This window comes from Primulina tabacum, chromosome 1, assembly GCF_025594145.1.
Source record: "Primulina tabacum isolate GXHZ01 chromosome 1, ASM2559414v2, whole genome shotgun sequence".
NCBI classification, from domain to species: Eukaryota; Viridiplantae; Streptophyta; class Magnoliopsida; order Lamiales; family Gesneriaceae; genus Primulina; species Primulina tabacum.
The window spans coordinates 25,630,659-25,648,925 of record NC_134550.1 but is presented as its reverse complement, the minus strand read 5'-3'; the positions used below and the strand labels follow the sequence as shown (position 1 = coordinate 25,648,925).

General features: G+C 33.8%; 1 protein-coding gene across 1 annotated transcript; it reads right to left on the bottom strand.

Annotated features, from left to right (window-relative positions):
- Positions 1–16,769: 16,769 nt before the first annotated feature.
- Positions 16,770–17,591, bottom strand: LOC142506741 (zinc finger BED domain-containing protein RICESLEEPER 2-like). Its single transcript, XM_075619477.1, has one exon. The coding sequence runs from the start codon at positions 17,589–17,591 to the stop codon at positions 16,770–16,772; it is 822 nt and encodes a 273-aa protein (XP_075475592.1).
- Positions 17,592–18,267: the final 676 nt, after the last annotated feature.

The window sequence follows — 18,267 nt, the reverse complement described above, 5'->3', positions numbered from 1 at the left end:
GATCTCACGTGTACTTGATTTTACCCTTTTAATACTCAATTTTGATTATTTTGGGATATAAAAAAATATAGTCTCAAGTAATATTGAGTGACTTGAAGTATTAAAATAGCCAAATCAAATATTTGAAATCCCAAAATAGGTACTTTATCAATCAAAATAAGTACTTTTTTCTAATTCCACGATGAGTGAGAAACTTTGGTTTTTTTAAAAAATAAATAGATGACATGAATAAATCGTCTCAACACATTTTCAATGAAAAGACCAACAAGTACTGAATTTATGGTGATCGCTCGAAGATCCAGTATTTTCTTACACGTTTGGAATATTTAAATAGCCAAATCAAGCATTTGAAATTTCAAAATAGGTACTTTGTATGTCAAAATAAATAATTAATCTTATTTCATGATTAATGATGAACTATGTTTTTTTAAAAAAAAATAAAATGACATGAATAAGTCATCCTCATGTATTTTCATGAAAAGACCAATAATGACTTAATTTGTGGTGATTACTCAAAAATATTGTATTTTTTTATATATTTCGAGTAACGAAAGAGCAAAATCAAGTATCGAAAACCCCATAATAGGTATTTTGTATGTCAAAATAAGTATTTACGCTTATTCTATAATAAGTGAGAAAAAATATTTTTTTAAAATTATATTTTAAATGAAAAATACATGTATAATTTTTGTAGATAAAATAATATATTTATTTAAATAATAAAAGGGCAAAAATATAAAATTTGGGTTTGCAAGGAGTTAAAACTATAATTATAGCATTGTCAGATACTATTCTTAAAAAATTATGGATATGTACTGAATACTAATTCAAACATTGACATATATATTTTTCAATAATTTACCCAAAAGACAATGGGCGAAACATACATTTGAGATAGATTGTGGTGTGTATGTCCTTTTGCTTTGATTTTCTCATCTCATCCTCTTCCCCAGTAAAAGAACATGTTTATTCATTTATTAATGTAAAAAGACATAGGGGAATACTACAGGCGCACCAGCCAAAACGGCGACGGTGTAGTTGCCTACACTCCTCCAGCTGTCATCCGCTAATTCACAGCTATGCACCACCAAAATAAAAAAATAATAATAATACTATAATTTTCCTATCAAAAGCAATTTTAATGGAAAACTATACAATTTCATTTTTGTTGAAAAATATATTTAAAATGTGTGTATTGAATATTTGAATGTTAAATATTTGAATGTTGAAAATAAGAGTTGTAAATATTGAAAATTAGTATGTGATGATATAGGTAATGATGTATTTTATTTTTGGATTATTTGTAAAGATTTCCTATAAATAGATCTCTCATTTGTGAAGAAAATCACAATTGAGTAGAGAGAAAAATATTATAAAATGTGTATTTTGGTAAATTTTGAGAGTTTGAGATTTTTACTTTTTACCATAAATTTTTACTTTTTCACAACACGTTATCAGCACGAAGCTCTAAAAGTCCTCCATCCTTTTCCAAGCTCCAAACAGAAGAAAAAGGTAACAAAAGTAATAATATTTATTTTACTGTTATTTATTTATTGTGTATATATTTAATATATAATATAATGTTATTATTAATAATAAAAATAAATTTTTCAAAAACTTGTTATAAATCCTGGGAGGATGTTAAGACGACATCCCACACTCCGGGTAATGGATACGACAAGTATAAAAGCCTATAAGATTTTTAAACAAAATAACTTATGACACATCATTATAATAATGTGATATGATATACATAATTATTTAAATATGTCTAATATTATATACACCATATTATTACCATAAAATTATACAAATACATACCTTTATTTTTTTTATACACCAACGGTCATAAATAGTAACAAAACGGCTAGTTTTTGCCCTATAAATATGATCTCATAAACACATTCAATCACTCCAACTTTCTCTTCTTCTCTAAAAATTATTCTTCACTAAATTTTTGAAGAAAAAAGAAGATGGCTTTCTCAAGGTTATTTTTAATTATTTTGGTTATCATACTCACGAGTCTTTTATTTATCGGAGAATATCCTCCTCGTGTGTTTTCTTTATTTTTACAAATGCTTGTACTTGTTGTTTATCCATTACTTTGTATTGCAATATTCATTAACTAATAAAATGCATCGTAATCTTTTTTAGTACCACCATGTCAAATTTGACAAAGCTCGAATTTGTTGCGCTCGACATCACGGAAAAAAATTATATGACATGGACTCTCGATGTAGAAATGCATCTTGAGTCATTGGGTCTAAGTGAGACAATAAAAGAAAATGGCATATCGACATCACAAGAAAAGGCAAAAGCCATTATATTTTTGCGGCGACATCTCGACGAGGGATTGAAACGTGAAAATTTAATTGAAAAAGATCCTTTGACTTTGTGGAAAGGATTGAAAGAAAGATTTGAACATATAAGGGAAGTTATACTTCCGACCGCCCGTGATGAATGGAATATGTTAAGATTCCAAGATTTTAAGAAAGTCAGCGATTATAATTCAGCGATGTATCGAATAATCTCGCAGCTAAAATTTTGTGGACATGAGGTCACAGAATCGGAAATGCTTGAAAAAACATTTTCCACGTTTCATGCATCAAATATTACTCTACAACAACAATATAGAGTACGTGGATTTGCGAGATATTCTGAACTCATCGCCTGTCTTCTTGTGGCGGAAAAAAACAACGAGCTATTAATGAGAAATCATCAGTCCCGACCCACTGGATCAACAGCATTTCCAGAAGTAAATGTTGTAAGTAAAAATGAATTTAAACCTGGAAACCAAAATCAAATTCAAAGACAAGGTTTTGGTCGAGGACGAGGTCGAGGTCGTGGACGTGGACGTGGATGTGGAATTGGCCGTGGTCGTGGTCGAGGCCGTGGTTTTGAAAACAATAGAGATAGTTATTTTTATAATTCATCTCAAAAGAGCGTCCCAAACCATCCACAGAAAAGGCATCATGAGAATACAAGTGTTAATGAGAATCACTCAAAAAGATATGAGAGTTCTTGTTTCAGATGTGGTACTCCAGGACATTGGTCCAAAATTTGTCGAGCCCCTGAACACCTTTGTAAACTTTATAAAGAATCATTAAAGGGGAAAGAAAAGGAGACCAACTTCACTGAACGCAATGACCATTTGAGTAATTCAACTCATTTTGATGCTGGTGATTTTATGAATGATTTCTCTGGAAATGATCAATATGTTGGTGGGATAAAAATGAACAATATTGATGCTGCGGATTTTCTCAATGATTTCTCTGAAAATGAACAATATAGTGGTAGAATATAAATGTACAATAATTTATTTTTCATGTATCCATATAATGTTTTATTGTATAATTATGATATGTGTTATATTTAAATATATATTGCCAGTAATTTTATTTCATTGCATATTTTTTTGAAGTTCAAAAAATGGAAAATGCTATGAGCAAAGCTGAAGTTTGCATACTCGATAGTGGTACAATGCACACTATCCTCCGAGATAAAAGATATTTCTTGGAACTAAAACCAACAAAAACAACGGTGAATACAATATCAGGTCCTATAGACTTGATTAAAGGATGTGGTAAAGCACAATTTTTGTTACCTAATGGTACAAATTTTTTGATCAATGATGCTTTATATTCACCACAATCGAAAAGAAATTTGTTGAGTTTTAATGATATATATTCCCATGGGTATGATACTCAAACAATGAATGAAGGGAATAAGAAATATATGTGTCTTATCACATATAAATCAGGAAAGAAATATGTGATTGAAAAACTACCAATGCTCCCTACTGGATTGCATTATACACACATAAGTCCGATTGAATCAAACATGGTAGTTGATAATTCTTCAATATTAACCAATTGGCATGATCGATTGGGACATCCTGGTTCAACAATGATGCGAAGAATTATAGAAAATACACATGTTCATCCGCTGAAAGACCAGAAGATCTTTCAGAATAATAAGTTTCAATGTAAAACATGTTCTCTTGGAAAACTTATTATAAGACCATCACCAGCCAAAATCCAAACTGAATCACCAATGTTTCTTGAACGTATTCAGGGTGATATTTGTGGACCAATCCATCCACCATGTGGACCATTCAGATACTTTATGGTATTGATTGATGCCTCCAGCAGATGGTCACATGTATGTTTATTGTCAACTCGAAATGTTGCATTTGCAAGATTACTTGCTCAAATAATAAAATTGAGGAATCAATTTCCCGATTATACAATCAAGAAAATTAGACTTGATAATGCTAGTGAATTTACTTCCCAAACTTTCAATGATTATTGTATGTCTATGGGAATCATTGTTGAGCATCATGTTGCTCATGTACATACACAGAATGGATTGGCTGAATCATTGATTAAACGTCTGCAAATGATTGCTAGACCAATGATTATGAAAACAAAGCTCCCTATTTCTATATGGGGACATGCAATTTTACACGCTGCTTCATTAATTCGCATCAGACCAAGTGCATATCATAAATACTCCCCATTGCAGCTTGCATTTGGTAAAGAACCAGACATTTCTCATCTGAGAATTTTTGGATGTATGGTGTATGTGCCTATTGTACCACCGCAACGAAAGAAAATGGGACCTCAAAGAAAGGTTGAAATTTATATCGGTTATGATAGTCCATCAATCATTCGATATCTTGAACCTCAGACAGGCGACGTGTTCACAGCACGTTTTGCTGATTGTCATTTTAATGAGGAAATCTTCCCAATGTTAGGGGGAGAACAGAAACATACCGAAAAGGAAATTACATGGTATGTATCATCATTGTTACATCTGGATCCAAGAACAAAACAATGTGAAAAAGATGTACAGCAAATTGTACACTTGCAAAGAATAGCAAATCAAATACCAGATGCATTTGCTGACACAAAAGGGGTAACTAAATCATATATACATGCTGCAAATCCCCCTGCTCGAATTGAAATTCCAAAGAAACAAATTGAAGATACTCATGATGTCATTAAACGTCTGAAGCGTGGAAGGCCAGTCGGTTCCAAGGATAAAAATCATCGAAAAAGAAAATTTATAGAGAAACACGATGATCACAAAATAAAGAATGATGTTCCTGAAGAAACACATGATGATCACAAAATAGAGAATGGTGTTCCTGAAGAAACACATGATGACGAAAATATTCTTTCAGAACCACAAACTGACGAGAATCATGAAATCTCTATCAATTACATTAATACTGGAAAAATATGGAACCGAAAAGATATAGAAGAAATTGATGATATATTTTCTTATAATGTGACAATCGACATCATAAATGATAATGAAGATCATGAACCAAAATCTTTTGGTGAATGTAAAAATCGGCAGGATTGGATAAAATGGAAAGAAGTCATCCAGGTTGAATTGGATTCGCTAAATAAACGCAATGTTTTTGGACCTATAGTCCTTACACCTGAAGGTGTAAAACCTGTTGGATACAAATGGGTTTTTATTCGAAAGCGAAATGAGAAAAATGAAATAGTAAGATATAAAGCTCGACTTGTTGCACAAGGTTTTTCTCAAAGGCCTGGAATTGATTATGAAGAAACGTATTCTCCCGTGATGGATGCAATTACGTTTCGGTATTTGATTAGCTTGGCGGTATCTGAAAATTTAGAAATGCGTCTTATGGATGTTGTTACAGCTTACTTATATGGATCACTTGATAGTAATATATATATGAAAATCCCTGAAGGATTTAAGATGCCTGAAGCACAAAGTTCAAAACCCAGAGAATGTTATTCTGTGAAATTACAAAGATCATTATATGGGTTAAAGCAATCTGGTCGAATGTGGTATAATCGACTAAGTGATCACTTGATGAAAAAGGGATATGTAAATAATTCAATATGCCCTTGTGTTTTCATTAAGAAAACAACATCCGGATGCGTAATTATTGCTATATATGTTGATGATTTAAACATCATCGGAACGAATAAGGAAATTTAAGAAGTTGTGTCATACTTGAAGGAAGAATTGAAATGAAGGATCTTGGAAAAACCAAGTATTGTCTGGGTTTACAAATTGAACAAAAAGAATGTGGAATGTTTGTTCACCAGACAAATTATACAGAAAAGATCCTTAAACGTTTTAATATGGATAAATCAAATCCTTTAAGTACTCCAATGGTTGTTAGATCATTAAACATAGAAAAGGATCCATTCCGACCATGTGAAGAAGATGAAGATATTCTTGGTCCAGAAGTACCATATCTAAGTGCTATCGGTGCCCTTATGTATCTTACAAATTGTACCAGGCCTGATATATCTTTTGCCGTAAATTTGTTGGCAAGATTTAGCACATATCCAACAAAGAGACACTGGAACGGAATTAAACATATATTCCGTTATCTACGAGGAACAACAGACTTGGGACTTTTGTATTCAAAAGATGCTAATCCAAGTATAATTGGTTATGCCGATGCTGGATACTTATCTGATCCACACAAGGCACGTTCCCAAACTGGATATGTTTTTACTCGTGGAGGCACTGCAATTTCTTGGCGTTCACAGAAACAAACGCTCGTAACAACTTCATCAAATCATGCCGAGATTATTGCACTACATGAAGCAAGTCGTGAATGTGTGTGGTTAAAATCAATGACCCAACATATCCAAATCTCACGCGGATTATCATTCGACGAGAAGCCTGTGATACTATATGAAGATAATGCTGCATGTGTTGCTCAAATGAAAGAAGGATACATAAAAAGCGACAGAACTAAACATATTCCTCCTAAGTTCTTCGCATTCACCAAGGAGCTTGAGAAGAATAAATGTATTGATGTTCGTCACATTCAATCAAGTGAAAATTTATCAGATCTCTTCACAAAGGCGCTTCCTACGTCAATATTCAGAAAGCATATATATAATATTGGGATGCGCAATCTACGAAATTTGTGAAGAATTGTTCGTGTCAACATGAGGGGGAGTTTACGTGACTGCACTCTTTTTCCCTTGCTATGGTTTTTATCCCAATGGGTTTTTCCTAGTAAGGTTTTTAACGAGGCAGTATAAAAACACGTAATGAAGACAATCATTATGATCATCATCACAAGGGGGAGTGTTGAAAAATATATTTAAAATGTGTGTATTGAATATTTGAATGTTGAATATTTGAATGTTGAAAATAAGAGTTGTAAATATTGAAAATTATTGTGTGATGATGTAGGTAATGATGTATTTTATTTTTGGATTATTTGTAAAGATTTCCTATAAATAGATCTCTCATTTGTGAAGAAAATCACAATTGAGTAGAGAGAAAAATATTATAAAGTGTGTAGTTCGGTAAATTTTGAGAGTTTGAGATTTTTACTTTTTACCATAAATTTTTACTTTTTCACAACAATTTTGTATTAAAACAATTTCTTATATTTAATTGAACAATAATAAAATTTTCATTTGTTATACACATATATAATAATTAGCTAGAATAGAATGAATATGTAAGGCATGTCGATGTGATTTTACGCTACATCGATTGAAATATTTGCGTTGTATTTGTAATTTTGAACAAGATATTTGCGTGAATACATCACTTCAAAACTAAAAAAACATCGATGAACCACACATATTTGTTTTAAATTCCGATATTTACAAAAATATCTTATATATAAAAATTTCACTAAATATAGCACATAATAATCTTCAAAATGAAGTGGTGGAGTTGAGCACATTGATTTTAAAGAGACTGATGGACCCATGTATATATGTATAAATCTGGGTCTTTGATCTTTTCATAAACCAGTCTCACACAAAGTAAGATAAAATCTTCCCATGCAATCTTTGTCTCTGAAAAATTACAAGGTTTTTGACTGTGACTCATCTGGGTGGGCTCTTTACGGTGAGATCTTGTCGGTGCACTTTCGGTCAGACTGCTCTCCACCGTCCGATTCCTAGCTTTTTTTATATATAATATAATAAGATGGTTGACTCAGCCATGTGGAGTCCAGGAACAAAGTGGAGTCAATGATCGGTGATGTTTTTATTGCCTTTAATCACGAGGATTTAATGTTCTTAAATTGGACCATACTCACTCTTAAATTACATTTATATATAGGCCACTCCTCAAAATTAAATTGTAATACTCGTATTATATTTATTATTCTCAATCCTAAATAGATTTTTACAAAAACATATTTTTGAGAATAATAAAAATAATACTAGTAGTACAATTTAATTTTAAGGAGTAGGGTATATATGTATATATGGGCAGTGTCACTACCAATAAGCAGTGTTCTAAAAAGCTTTCTTAAGCTCCGCTTAAGCGCGTTTAAGCTTGAAGCTCGACAAAAACGCTCCGCTACGGAGAAAAGCGGGAAAAAATCGTTAAACTGTAGTTTGACCGAATTAAACGTAATTAAGGTGTTTAATTAAGTGTGCTTAAGCACAATTAATCGCATCTATTTATTTTAAAATTTTTATTTTTTTATTTTAAAATAATAAATGAAGTTTATAATTTAGATGTTTATTTTTTAATTTTAATTATGATTAAGCATGTCTGATAATGATTTGACAAATATTTAGCATTTTTTAATGTGGTCTAGTTGCAAAAACAAATAAAGATTGTAATTTTGGCATTTTTATGTTTTTATAAATATGAGAATTAATGCATCAGACTTAAATTTATCATAATTATATATTATTTTTTCTATTTATTGGTTTGAGATAATTACAATTACACTAAAGATAAAAAACGCTTTTTTCACGGTTTAACATGTGCTAATCTCGCTTAAGCTTGAAAAGCTTGGAGCTCGACATCTGCGCTTTGGGGCGCTTCACGCTTTTTAGAACCTTGCCAATAAGGCTCTACGATTAATGAAATTTGAATTAATTGTTTTATTTATGTATCTTTGACAGATATACCATGACTAGCTAGCTAGTTTTATTTTCAAGTTAATTGTTGTGTGGTTGGGTAAAATATTTATTGATAAAGTTGATTTGTGTTGAGAAAAATATAAATTACTGTCCATATTGGGTCATTGAAGAGCATTGTGAAATCAAAGATTAATGGGGCAATACATGTCCTTATCGTTTGTTTTATGTCCAAATTTAGTCTTTAATGTTTCTTTTGTGCCAACAATATCTCCAATCTTTCAAAATTATGCCCAATTTTGTTCTTAAAGCCCAACTTGTTGAAAGATATGCATAAAAGCCATGAAAATGACATCAAAGCCTTGATTTTTATGAAAGACATATAAAAATAATATTATTAGATAACTTAACTTGCCGATGAGAAGATTTTTCTCAAACTATGTATCTGAACATACGTTCGAGATTTATTATTTTAAGAATTTATTTCAATATTTTGAGATCCTTCAAACAAGAAAATCTGACTAATATTAGACATCGAGGATCAACTAGGATTCATATTACAAAGGTAAAATATGATTTAAAATAATAAATTCCTAGAAATATTGCCGGATTCTTCTAATCACTTGGAGATCTTAGAGAAATTCAAAAGATTATACATATTATCTACTACGAAAAATTGAATAAGTCCTTGAGAAAAAAGAAAAAAATATTGGGTTGTTGAAGAATTCTCAAACATGAATCCAAACCATACAACAACTTAGTTCTAGCAATAAGATCGTGGGAGGAAGGTTAGCAGCATCCTTTGGTATCAGACCTTTATTACATCAAAAGGAAATGCCAAAGTAGTCCAAAAATATTTAACCGACTACGAGAAAATGATCAATCTTATCAAAATTGTCCCAAAAAAGAAAATAATTTGATGACAATTATAGAAAGAATTGGTCTTAGACTCTCAGTGATATTCAAGATCTTGCAGAGTTTTTTGAAAATCACAAGATCGTAGATCTGAAACTGAACACAACTGAGGGTGAACAATACTTAGCTAATAGGATAGTTTCTCAAGAACTATCGAGGAAAGTGTAAGATCCTATTATACAAACATGGGAGGACCCCCAAAGCGATTTCCAGGTTGGAGGAGAGGCACACTCAACTGAGAACAAGGTTAAAAAACAATCAAATTCTTTTGCATCAAACATCCTATTGAAATATTCTTTTAGAACCAATACATCATTATGGAGTTATTCTTAACCTTGATATACTGGACTTCAAAAACAAAGAAGATCTCATAGATTATTTGGATATCGACTATGAGAATCACAACAAAAACACTTGATCTCAACAGATAATGATTCATTAAACTTTTAGAAATGAGTATTATGTGATCAGTAAAAATCACACCGGGACATGACTTCGCCAGAGATCAAGGAGTTAGCTCTAGCCACAAAATCTCTTAGCGAGATATCTGACATAATGGTTATCCTGATTAATGCTCAATTTATAGGGGCAGATTATTCAATATTCAAGATACAAAGAAAAAAATAAATATATCCAAGCTCTGTATAGTTTTGAATTACATGATATATGTTTAATGAACGAATATATTAAGTTATTCACTAAATATATTTGGAATTTAAGGCCGAAGAAAGAACACAAATGTAACTTTTCTTAGTTGAAATGCCAAGTCCCTAAAGAGAAATGCCAATAAAAGAATATATTCATGGAAATTCAGATACTCTGGTCAGAAGAGCCTATTTTTTCAAAGAAAAATTGATAGAATGATGTCATTTTGCATATTTACAAAAGAATTGAAAAATATTAGGGTAGATTAACAAACATATATGTTTATGTAGTAGAGAAAATGATCTTCCAAAAATCATTAGAAGTAAACCACAAAGGCAGAAAAGGTAGAAATTTAGACCCAATCAGAGAATCTTTGTACAGGAAAAGTCCAAGATTTTTTATAACCTGGTAGATCTAGATTTCAGCTGAGCCTTGATGTGCAACAAAATTTCAAAGAAAAAGGTCGATGATAGAAGCTAATGACCATATTTTATTAGCTTTCTTGTTTTATATGCTATCTCTAATATTCATAATTTTTTATTAGAAACAAACTTACAAAAATACCAGAAATATTCAAAAAAAATTGATCAGACAATTTATCCAGAAAAAATCGAATTTTCCTTCATAAATAAAAATAAATATTCAATTCCAAGGCAAAACGATTTTACAAAAAAAATTGAAGTCTAAGACTGGAACAAAAAAGACTATATTTCTAAGGAGATAGAATCACTAGTCACATGTGGAAAAAAAACATGTCCTAGAAAATCAATTGGAACCAAAAACATTTCAACAATAGGAAAGCATAGATACCCGGGGATCAGGACGGGTATGGGGGTGTGGATAGAATTTGGGGACGGGGATGGGGATAGCAAACCTAGCCCCCGCCCCGTCCCATTGCCATCCCTAGCTATGACTGCTATCATGGCTGACAGGAGACTGAACTGGAAGAATATTATATTCAACATTTTGAAGAACATGTTTCAGTTGTCCAAGCAATCAAAGGGATATGCAGTGCATCTCAGCTATTTGCTGAAAGTCAAAGGGTTGGTGGGTGATGATTCTGAAAGATCATCCAAGCTTAAAATCTTCAATGCCAAGAATGTCCAGCCGCCAAAGCCCAAAGTGGACATGTCTCCTGAACAATTTTTGAAAGTAAAGAAGGAAACCGGGACATAGGAGGCCCCCAAATCTACTCAGAAAATCAAGAAGACAGTTCACAAGAAGACAATCAAGCGTAAACTGATTGTCAGCGAGTTTGATTCTGAGAAGACTCCTTCACCCAAAATCACCAAGAGACCAAGGACTCTAAAGACCAAACCTGCTGCAGTTGGAACCATTCCAACTGAAAGACTGATTCAGTCAGGAGCTCAACAGCCGATTCAAGCTGTACTTCTGAGAGCTGTACCAACTGAACCATCAACTGAGGTTCAGTTACCTCTTTCTGATGACCAGTCAAAGAAAGAGAAGAAGATCACCGAATCTGGTGATAAGAAGAAATCGACTGGAGTCAAGGCTCCATTAATCACTATTTCTGGCTTCACCACTCTACCTTATGTTAGACCCAAAGGGGTAGTGATTGTAGAAAGAATTGATGCAACCACATCAGGACTGAGTCTCCTTTATGTCCTGACTGATCCTAAAAGCAAGGGGAAGTTGCAAGAAGAGCCCCAACCAACCAACACAGTACAGACTCACATTGATCTTATCTGGAAAGAGATCAATGAATTTTCCACAGAAAAGCTTAAAGTTTACAAGGAATGGGTCATATTCAGAATTGAAGTTTTTTCCAAGCAACTTCAGAAGAAATCAGTTTTGAAGAAATTTGTTGACCTTGAAAAAGTTGTTCTGAGGGTGGTCAAAGCTGCTTCTGTTGTACAGGCTTTGCAATGTGAGAAGTATTTCTTCGATCAAATACGAGCCAAGCAGTTATAAAAAATGGTTGCTCAGTTACTCTTGAATTATGATCCTACCAGTCCAACTGCCTACAATGACAGAGATGTCTTTAACCAATTGGAAATGGATCTTATTGGGCTATAGTCGGAGATTAAATACTGGGAACTGGACCAAGAACTTATTATTCCGGCAGGTTCCCAGGAATCTTCATCAGAAGAGCTAGCTGAAAAATCAGTTCAAGAGCCAACCAAGGACCCAGTTGCTGAATCTTCTCAGCAAGAAATTGTTCCTTCTACAACCGATGCACAACCATCATCGTCTACACCTCCATCCTCAACTGCTGAACTTAAACCTTATTCTGATGCTGAACTATCACTGGCTAATCTTTATGAGGTTATCAAATCAGTAACCACTGATATTCAGCTAGATACAACTAGAGCAGTTGAAGAAATTTTTCCACATGAAGAACCAGTCATTCAGACTGAAGCACCAGCCAAACAGGCTATTTTTGAAGAAACTGAAGAGCCAGTTCAGTCAGCTGCCATGACTGAACATGAAGTTTTGAAGAAACTGAAGAGGCTCAGCTGCACTCAGTTGAAACTGAAGAAGTGCCAGCTGAAGAGCTAGTCGAAGCTTCAGCCGCTCAAACAACTGAAGAACCAGTTTGTGAATCAGCTGTGCAACAAACTAAACAACCATCTACTGTTTCAGCTAATCAACAAACTGAAGAGCCGTCAAGTACTTTTGTTTATCCGAATCCTTCTCCTCCTCCACAACTTCAACAGGAAGTCTTACATGAAGATGTTTCAGATATGACGATGCTTGAAACTGATACAACTGACAGATCTTTGATAATCCTTAATCAAGAAGAAAGGGAGCAGATACCAGAAACCTCTGGAGCCATGTCTCCTTGTATGTCAATGGATACTGAATCCCTGTTTGAAGAAATCCAATTTGTTGAGAACAACCTCGTTAGTATGATGAATGTCATTTCAAACATCCAGTCAACCCAGCTTGCGCATACCTTGAAGCTCAACTCTTCCAATGAGTTTACTACGGGAAGACTACAGCACATCCAAGAGAATGTGACTTCACTATTTCTCCAGATGGAAGAAATAAAAAAGGACAGAGTGTTGACTGAAGCTCACTTCCAAACTCAAGCCTTAGTTGGAAGTCGCTTTGATTTTCTGGAAAAGACTGTCACTACAAGGATAGATTTATTACAAGATATTGTGATGAATGTTGTGTCAGACACAGCCTCGGATGTTCGTATATTATCCAGAAAGGTTGATGCGTTTGACAAAAAGGGAGAAAAAGGAGAAGAAATAGCTCAAAAAGGAGAAGACAAAGGAAAAAGAAAAAGATGAAGATCAACAGAAGTAATCTACTGCTTTCAGTTAGAAGTTGAAGATTATGGCAGATTGTTTAATATTCTTGAAGATTGTTTCATTCTTGTATTCTTTGTACGAATATGTACGTTGGAAGAATTATTTTATCTACAAAGAGTTCGAAGATTATTTTTCAGTTGCAGTTGAGCAGTTCATATATTCCAAGTTTTGTCAAACACAAAAAGGGGAAAATTGTTGGAAACTAAATTATGGTTGTTTGACAAACTAAGTGCTTAAATCGATTGGATTAACTGATCAAGAAGTTTGTAAGTAACTGAACAAATACTCAAACTGACAGTTGTCTATAACTGACGATTAATGCGGAGATTAACAAAGGCAACTGAACCAACTGAACCAACTAAACTGAACTTACACAGAAAACTGACTGATCAGTTGCTACATTCAGCTGTGAGCTTATCAGGTGATCCTTCAGCTGTACACGTCATCAGTTAACAAAAAGGACATTCAATCGACAACAGTACAAAGTAGACTGCAACTAATAGTGGGAACGCCGAATTTCAGAAAAGCTGCAGTGTACGAATGTCAGAAAGATATTGACCTGGCAAACAACAGATATAAAGATTCAAATTACATTGATTATTACCATTGAAGAGAAGCCTATAAATAGCAGAGAAGAGCAGTTGAAAAAAAAAAACGATTTACTATTCTATTAATCTTGCTGTTACTCTGCTGAAATTCTCGCTCATATTCACAATTCAGAAGCTCACACTTATCAGATTTATTCGTAGAATTCTAGGGTACTTTACGAGCTCACTAGCACAAATTATTTTGTTGTAAATTCGATCTTGAAAGAGATCAGTTGTGATATGTTCAGTTGAGTACTGTTAAACATTGTGTAAACTAAGAGTTTCAGTTTTGGCATTGTTAAATTCAAACTGATGTGGGTCTGTACAAGTGTTTGTATCGATCAAAGTCTTTAAGTGGATATCCTATCCTTGTGATAGAAGGGGTGACGTAGGAGTGATTGAAATCTCCAAACATCCAATAAAATGTCGTGTGTTCTTATTTCAATTTTTATTATATCTATCAGTCAGTTTATTTCCGCACTTTATTGTTAACTGATCGATATCGACTGACAAGATTTCGAGTTTCAGTTTGTCACTAAACTGACTCAACATTCGAAAAGATTGTGAAATCGTGAGTGCTTATTCAACCCCCCTTCTAAACACTCTTTCACCAGTTAATCGATCTTATCACTAGGGGTCTGGTCGGAGTGGCTAGGGTCTGGACACGGCTGGTGCGGAAGAAAGGATGAGGCACACGTTTGCAAAAGGGAAAGAGTGATTTCACGGATCGGGGCTGGTGCATGGCTAGCCATGGCGAGTCCAGGGTGGTCCAGGAGGGTAGGCTCGTGGTCAGGTCGAGGTCTGGTTCATAAGGGCTCGAGGGTGGCTCGAGTTTTGAAGGACGTTGTTTGGTTTTTGGAAGAAAGAGGCTCGATCATGGATAGGGGAGGTTAGGGCTTCAACCGGGGTTGGTTCGTGGCTCACGAGGGTATTTTAGGTATGAAAAGCTTATGTTTAAAGTTTAGGAAGAAATATGAAGTTTTAAATTTATAAAACGCTTCAAGGTTTAGCTAATAACTCAATAAATCGAAAGGCTCGGGTTTACGTCTGAGAAAAATGTTAAAGGTCAAATTTAAGCTTATATGATGATTTGAGATATGCTCAAGTCAATAAAAGTGAGAAAAATTCAAAATCGAGACTTTTGGTGTTCAGAGGTAAAATGGTCATTTTACGTCCCGGATAGTACGAAAGATCCGGAGGTATCCCGAGGAATCATAATACATGATAAATGATATTTTTAAATGGTTCAGATGAAAATATGGTATTTTACGATATATACCAAAACTAGAGCTGTCAATCGGGCCGGCCCGTGTCGGGTTGGGTCGGCCCGATTCGGGTTGGGAAGTGGTCGGCCCGTGGCGGGCCGGCCCATCGGGTTGGTGGGTTGGGAAATCCCAGCCCATCCCACCAAAAGATGGGCCGCGGGTTGGGTTGGGCCAACCCACGGGTCTAAAAAAATCTAAACAATTTCAATACATTTGCTTAATTTTGCATACTGTAGTTCACCCAAAACAATTGACAAAAAACGCTGTGCTGTAATCTGAATAAAAAGGGTTGTTCGCAGTCAAAGAATCCAAAGATGAGTAAATGTTAAAACATGAAATGCCACAATTGACAGTGAAATAAACGAACAAAGTGCTAAAAAGTTAAAGAGTTAAAAGAAATTAAAGTTCATCAAACTAAACAAAAAAAACAATATAATTTTTTAAATTTCATTAATCATGAAATCATTCATATCAAATTCTTCTCCTTCATCTTCATCCTCTCCCCCTTTATCAATATCAGCATTTGATCCCTGATTAGACAACGCTGTTTTAACACTTGTGTCGTCTTCATTACCTTGATCAACATTAAAATACAAAAATACGAATGTAGTTAAAATTAAAATAATAATAAACTAATTTATCAACTAAGTCAACAACAAACTAGAAATTTGTAAACAAAATTACCAACGTAACCATGCAACCAATTGCGAGTGCAAATAAGAGCTTGAAATTTTTCAGGAAGTGTACAACTTCTATACTTGGTAAGCACACGAGCACCGATGGAAAAAGCTGATTCTGATGCAACAGTAGTAATTGGAATAGCCAAAACATCACATGCCATCATTGCTATGATGGGGTACCGATGTTTTTTATCCTTCCAGTACTCCAAAACATTCAAATCTTGATGATATGCAAATTCAAGTTTTGGCTCCTCCAAATAAAGATCAATTTGAGATTTTCCAACATTTGTAATTGTCTGGCTCTCATATGCCATCATTTCCTATATTAATTGCAATAATTATGATATGGAAATATAAATCAGTTAAATAATACAAGAAAAAAAGTATTAGAATACTTACAAAAAAATGCTTTTGCTCTTTCCTTTACCTTCTCCTGCACTTTGGGGAGCAATTTGTGTGCTAGAAGAAGATCGTGGTCGTGAAGAACTTGCATTGTCAGTCTTAGAATATTCATCAAAAAGCTTATAGAATTTTGCTTTCACACGTTCTATCTTCTCGAGACATTAACAAAATCACTCTCAACCTTAGAATAAAAAAACTCCAACATCGAAAGCTTTATCCGTGGGTCAAGAATGGCTCCAAATGCAAGCACCATGCTATATTGTATCCAATACTTTTCAAACTTTCCCAACATTCTTTTACACATATCACTTATCACCTCATCTTCATGCATTAAGTTTTCCTTTAACAAAACTTCAATCTTCCAGACTTGCATAAAATATAAATTTGATGTAGGATAAGAAGAACCGGAGATCAAATTGGTAGTGTCATAAAATGGCTCAAGGAACTCACATATTTTTTCTCCTCTTTTCCACTCTTCACTTGAAGAACAAAATTTATAATTCTTGTCATTGAATTGAAGGAAAACAAAAGCTTTCTTATACTTGATGGCACTATCAAGCATTAAATATGTCGAGTTCCAACGAGTAGACACATCCAATCGCAAGCCAATACTAGTATCAATGCTACCGACTGCTTGTACACATTCTTGAAACTTCTTCATCCTAGTCTCCGAACCTTTAACATACTTGACTGACTCTCTAATTTTATTCAAAGCAACAACATCGACTTTCAAACCTTCTTGGACAATTAGATTCAATATATGAGCAGAACAACGAACATGAAAATACTCACCGTCACACAATAAGCTATCATGCAAAGAGAGTTGCTCTTTCAAATTAACTTGCATGTTGTCATTACTAGATGCATTATCCAATGTCAAAGAAAAAACTTTTTTCTCAATTCCCCACTCCTTCAAAAATTCAAATAATTTTGCTGCTAATTCAACTCCTGAGTAAGGTGGAGGCATATGAGAAAAGCTAAGAATTTTACTATTCAACTTCCAGAGGCATATGAGAAAAGCTAAGAATTTTACTATTCAACTTCCAGAGGCATATGAGAAAAGCTAAGAATTTTACTATTCAACTTCCAATCATTATCAACAAAATGAGCAGTCAAGCAAATATAACACTCACTAGTGCACGACGTTCACAAATCCGAAGTTAAACAAACTCTATTCTGAATAGTAGCCAAAACATGCTTAAGTTTCTCTTTTTCCCCCAAATAGATTCTTTTAATATCACAAACAAGAGTGTTTCTAGAAATACTGTTAGAGTAGGTGCCAGTCTAGCCAAGTGTTGGCCGAGTGTTCACAATGAAACTCTATGTATGAACAGTCTTTATTTTAATAATATTTGAAATTATTATTTTGGCACATCTTTATCTGTATACCAATGCTAGTTGCATAGATAAAGTCCTTGAATATACAAATAGTAGAAAGAATATGAGATGCTCATATGATGAGTATCATGAAACTCATATTTGGAATACTGTATATTCTAAACAGTTCCTAGTCGATTCAGCCGCCACTAAGAAGGATATAGGCCGCTCGAGTTCGAGACTAGTATCTGCGATGTGAGTACCATGTTTCATTGGTAGGGGACATTGTGATGTCCGAGCATGCAGATAGGTGCTCCTGGTAGAGT

Bases quoted from the DNA above. Each gene is read 5' to 3' on its own strand.
- LOC142506741 (XM_075619477.1), bottom strand. From the start codon at position 17,591: ATGCCTCCACCTTACTCAGGAGTTGAATTAGCAGCAAAATTATTTGAA.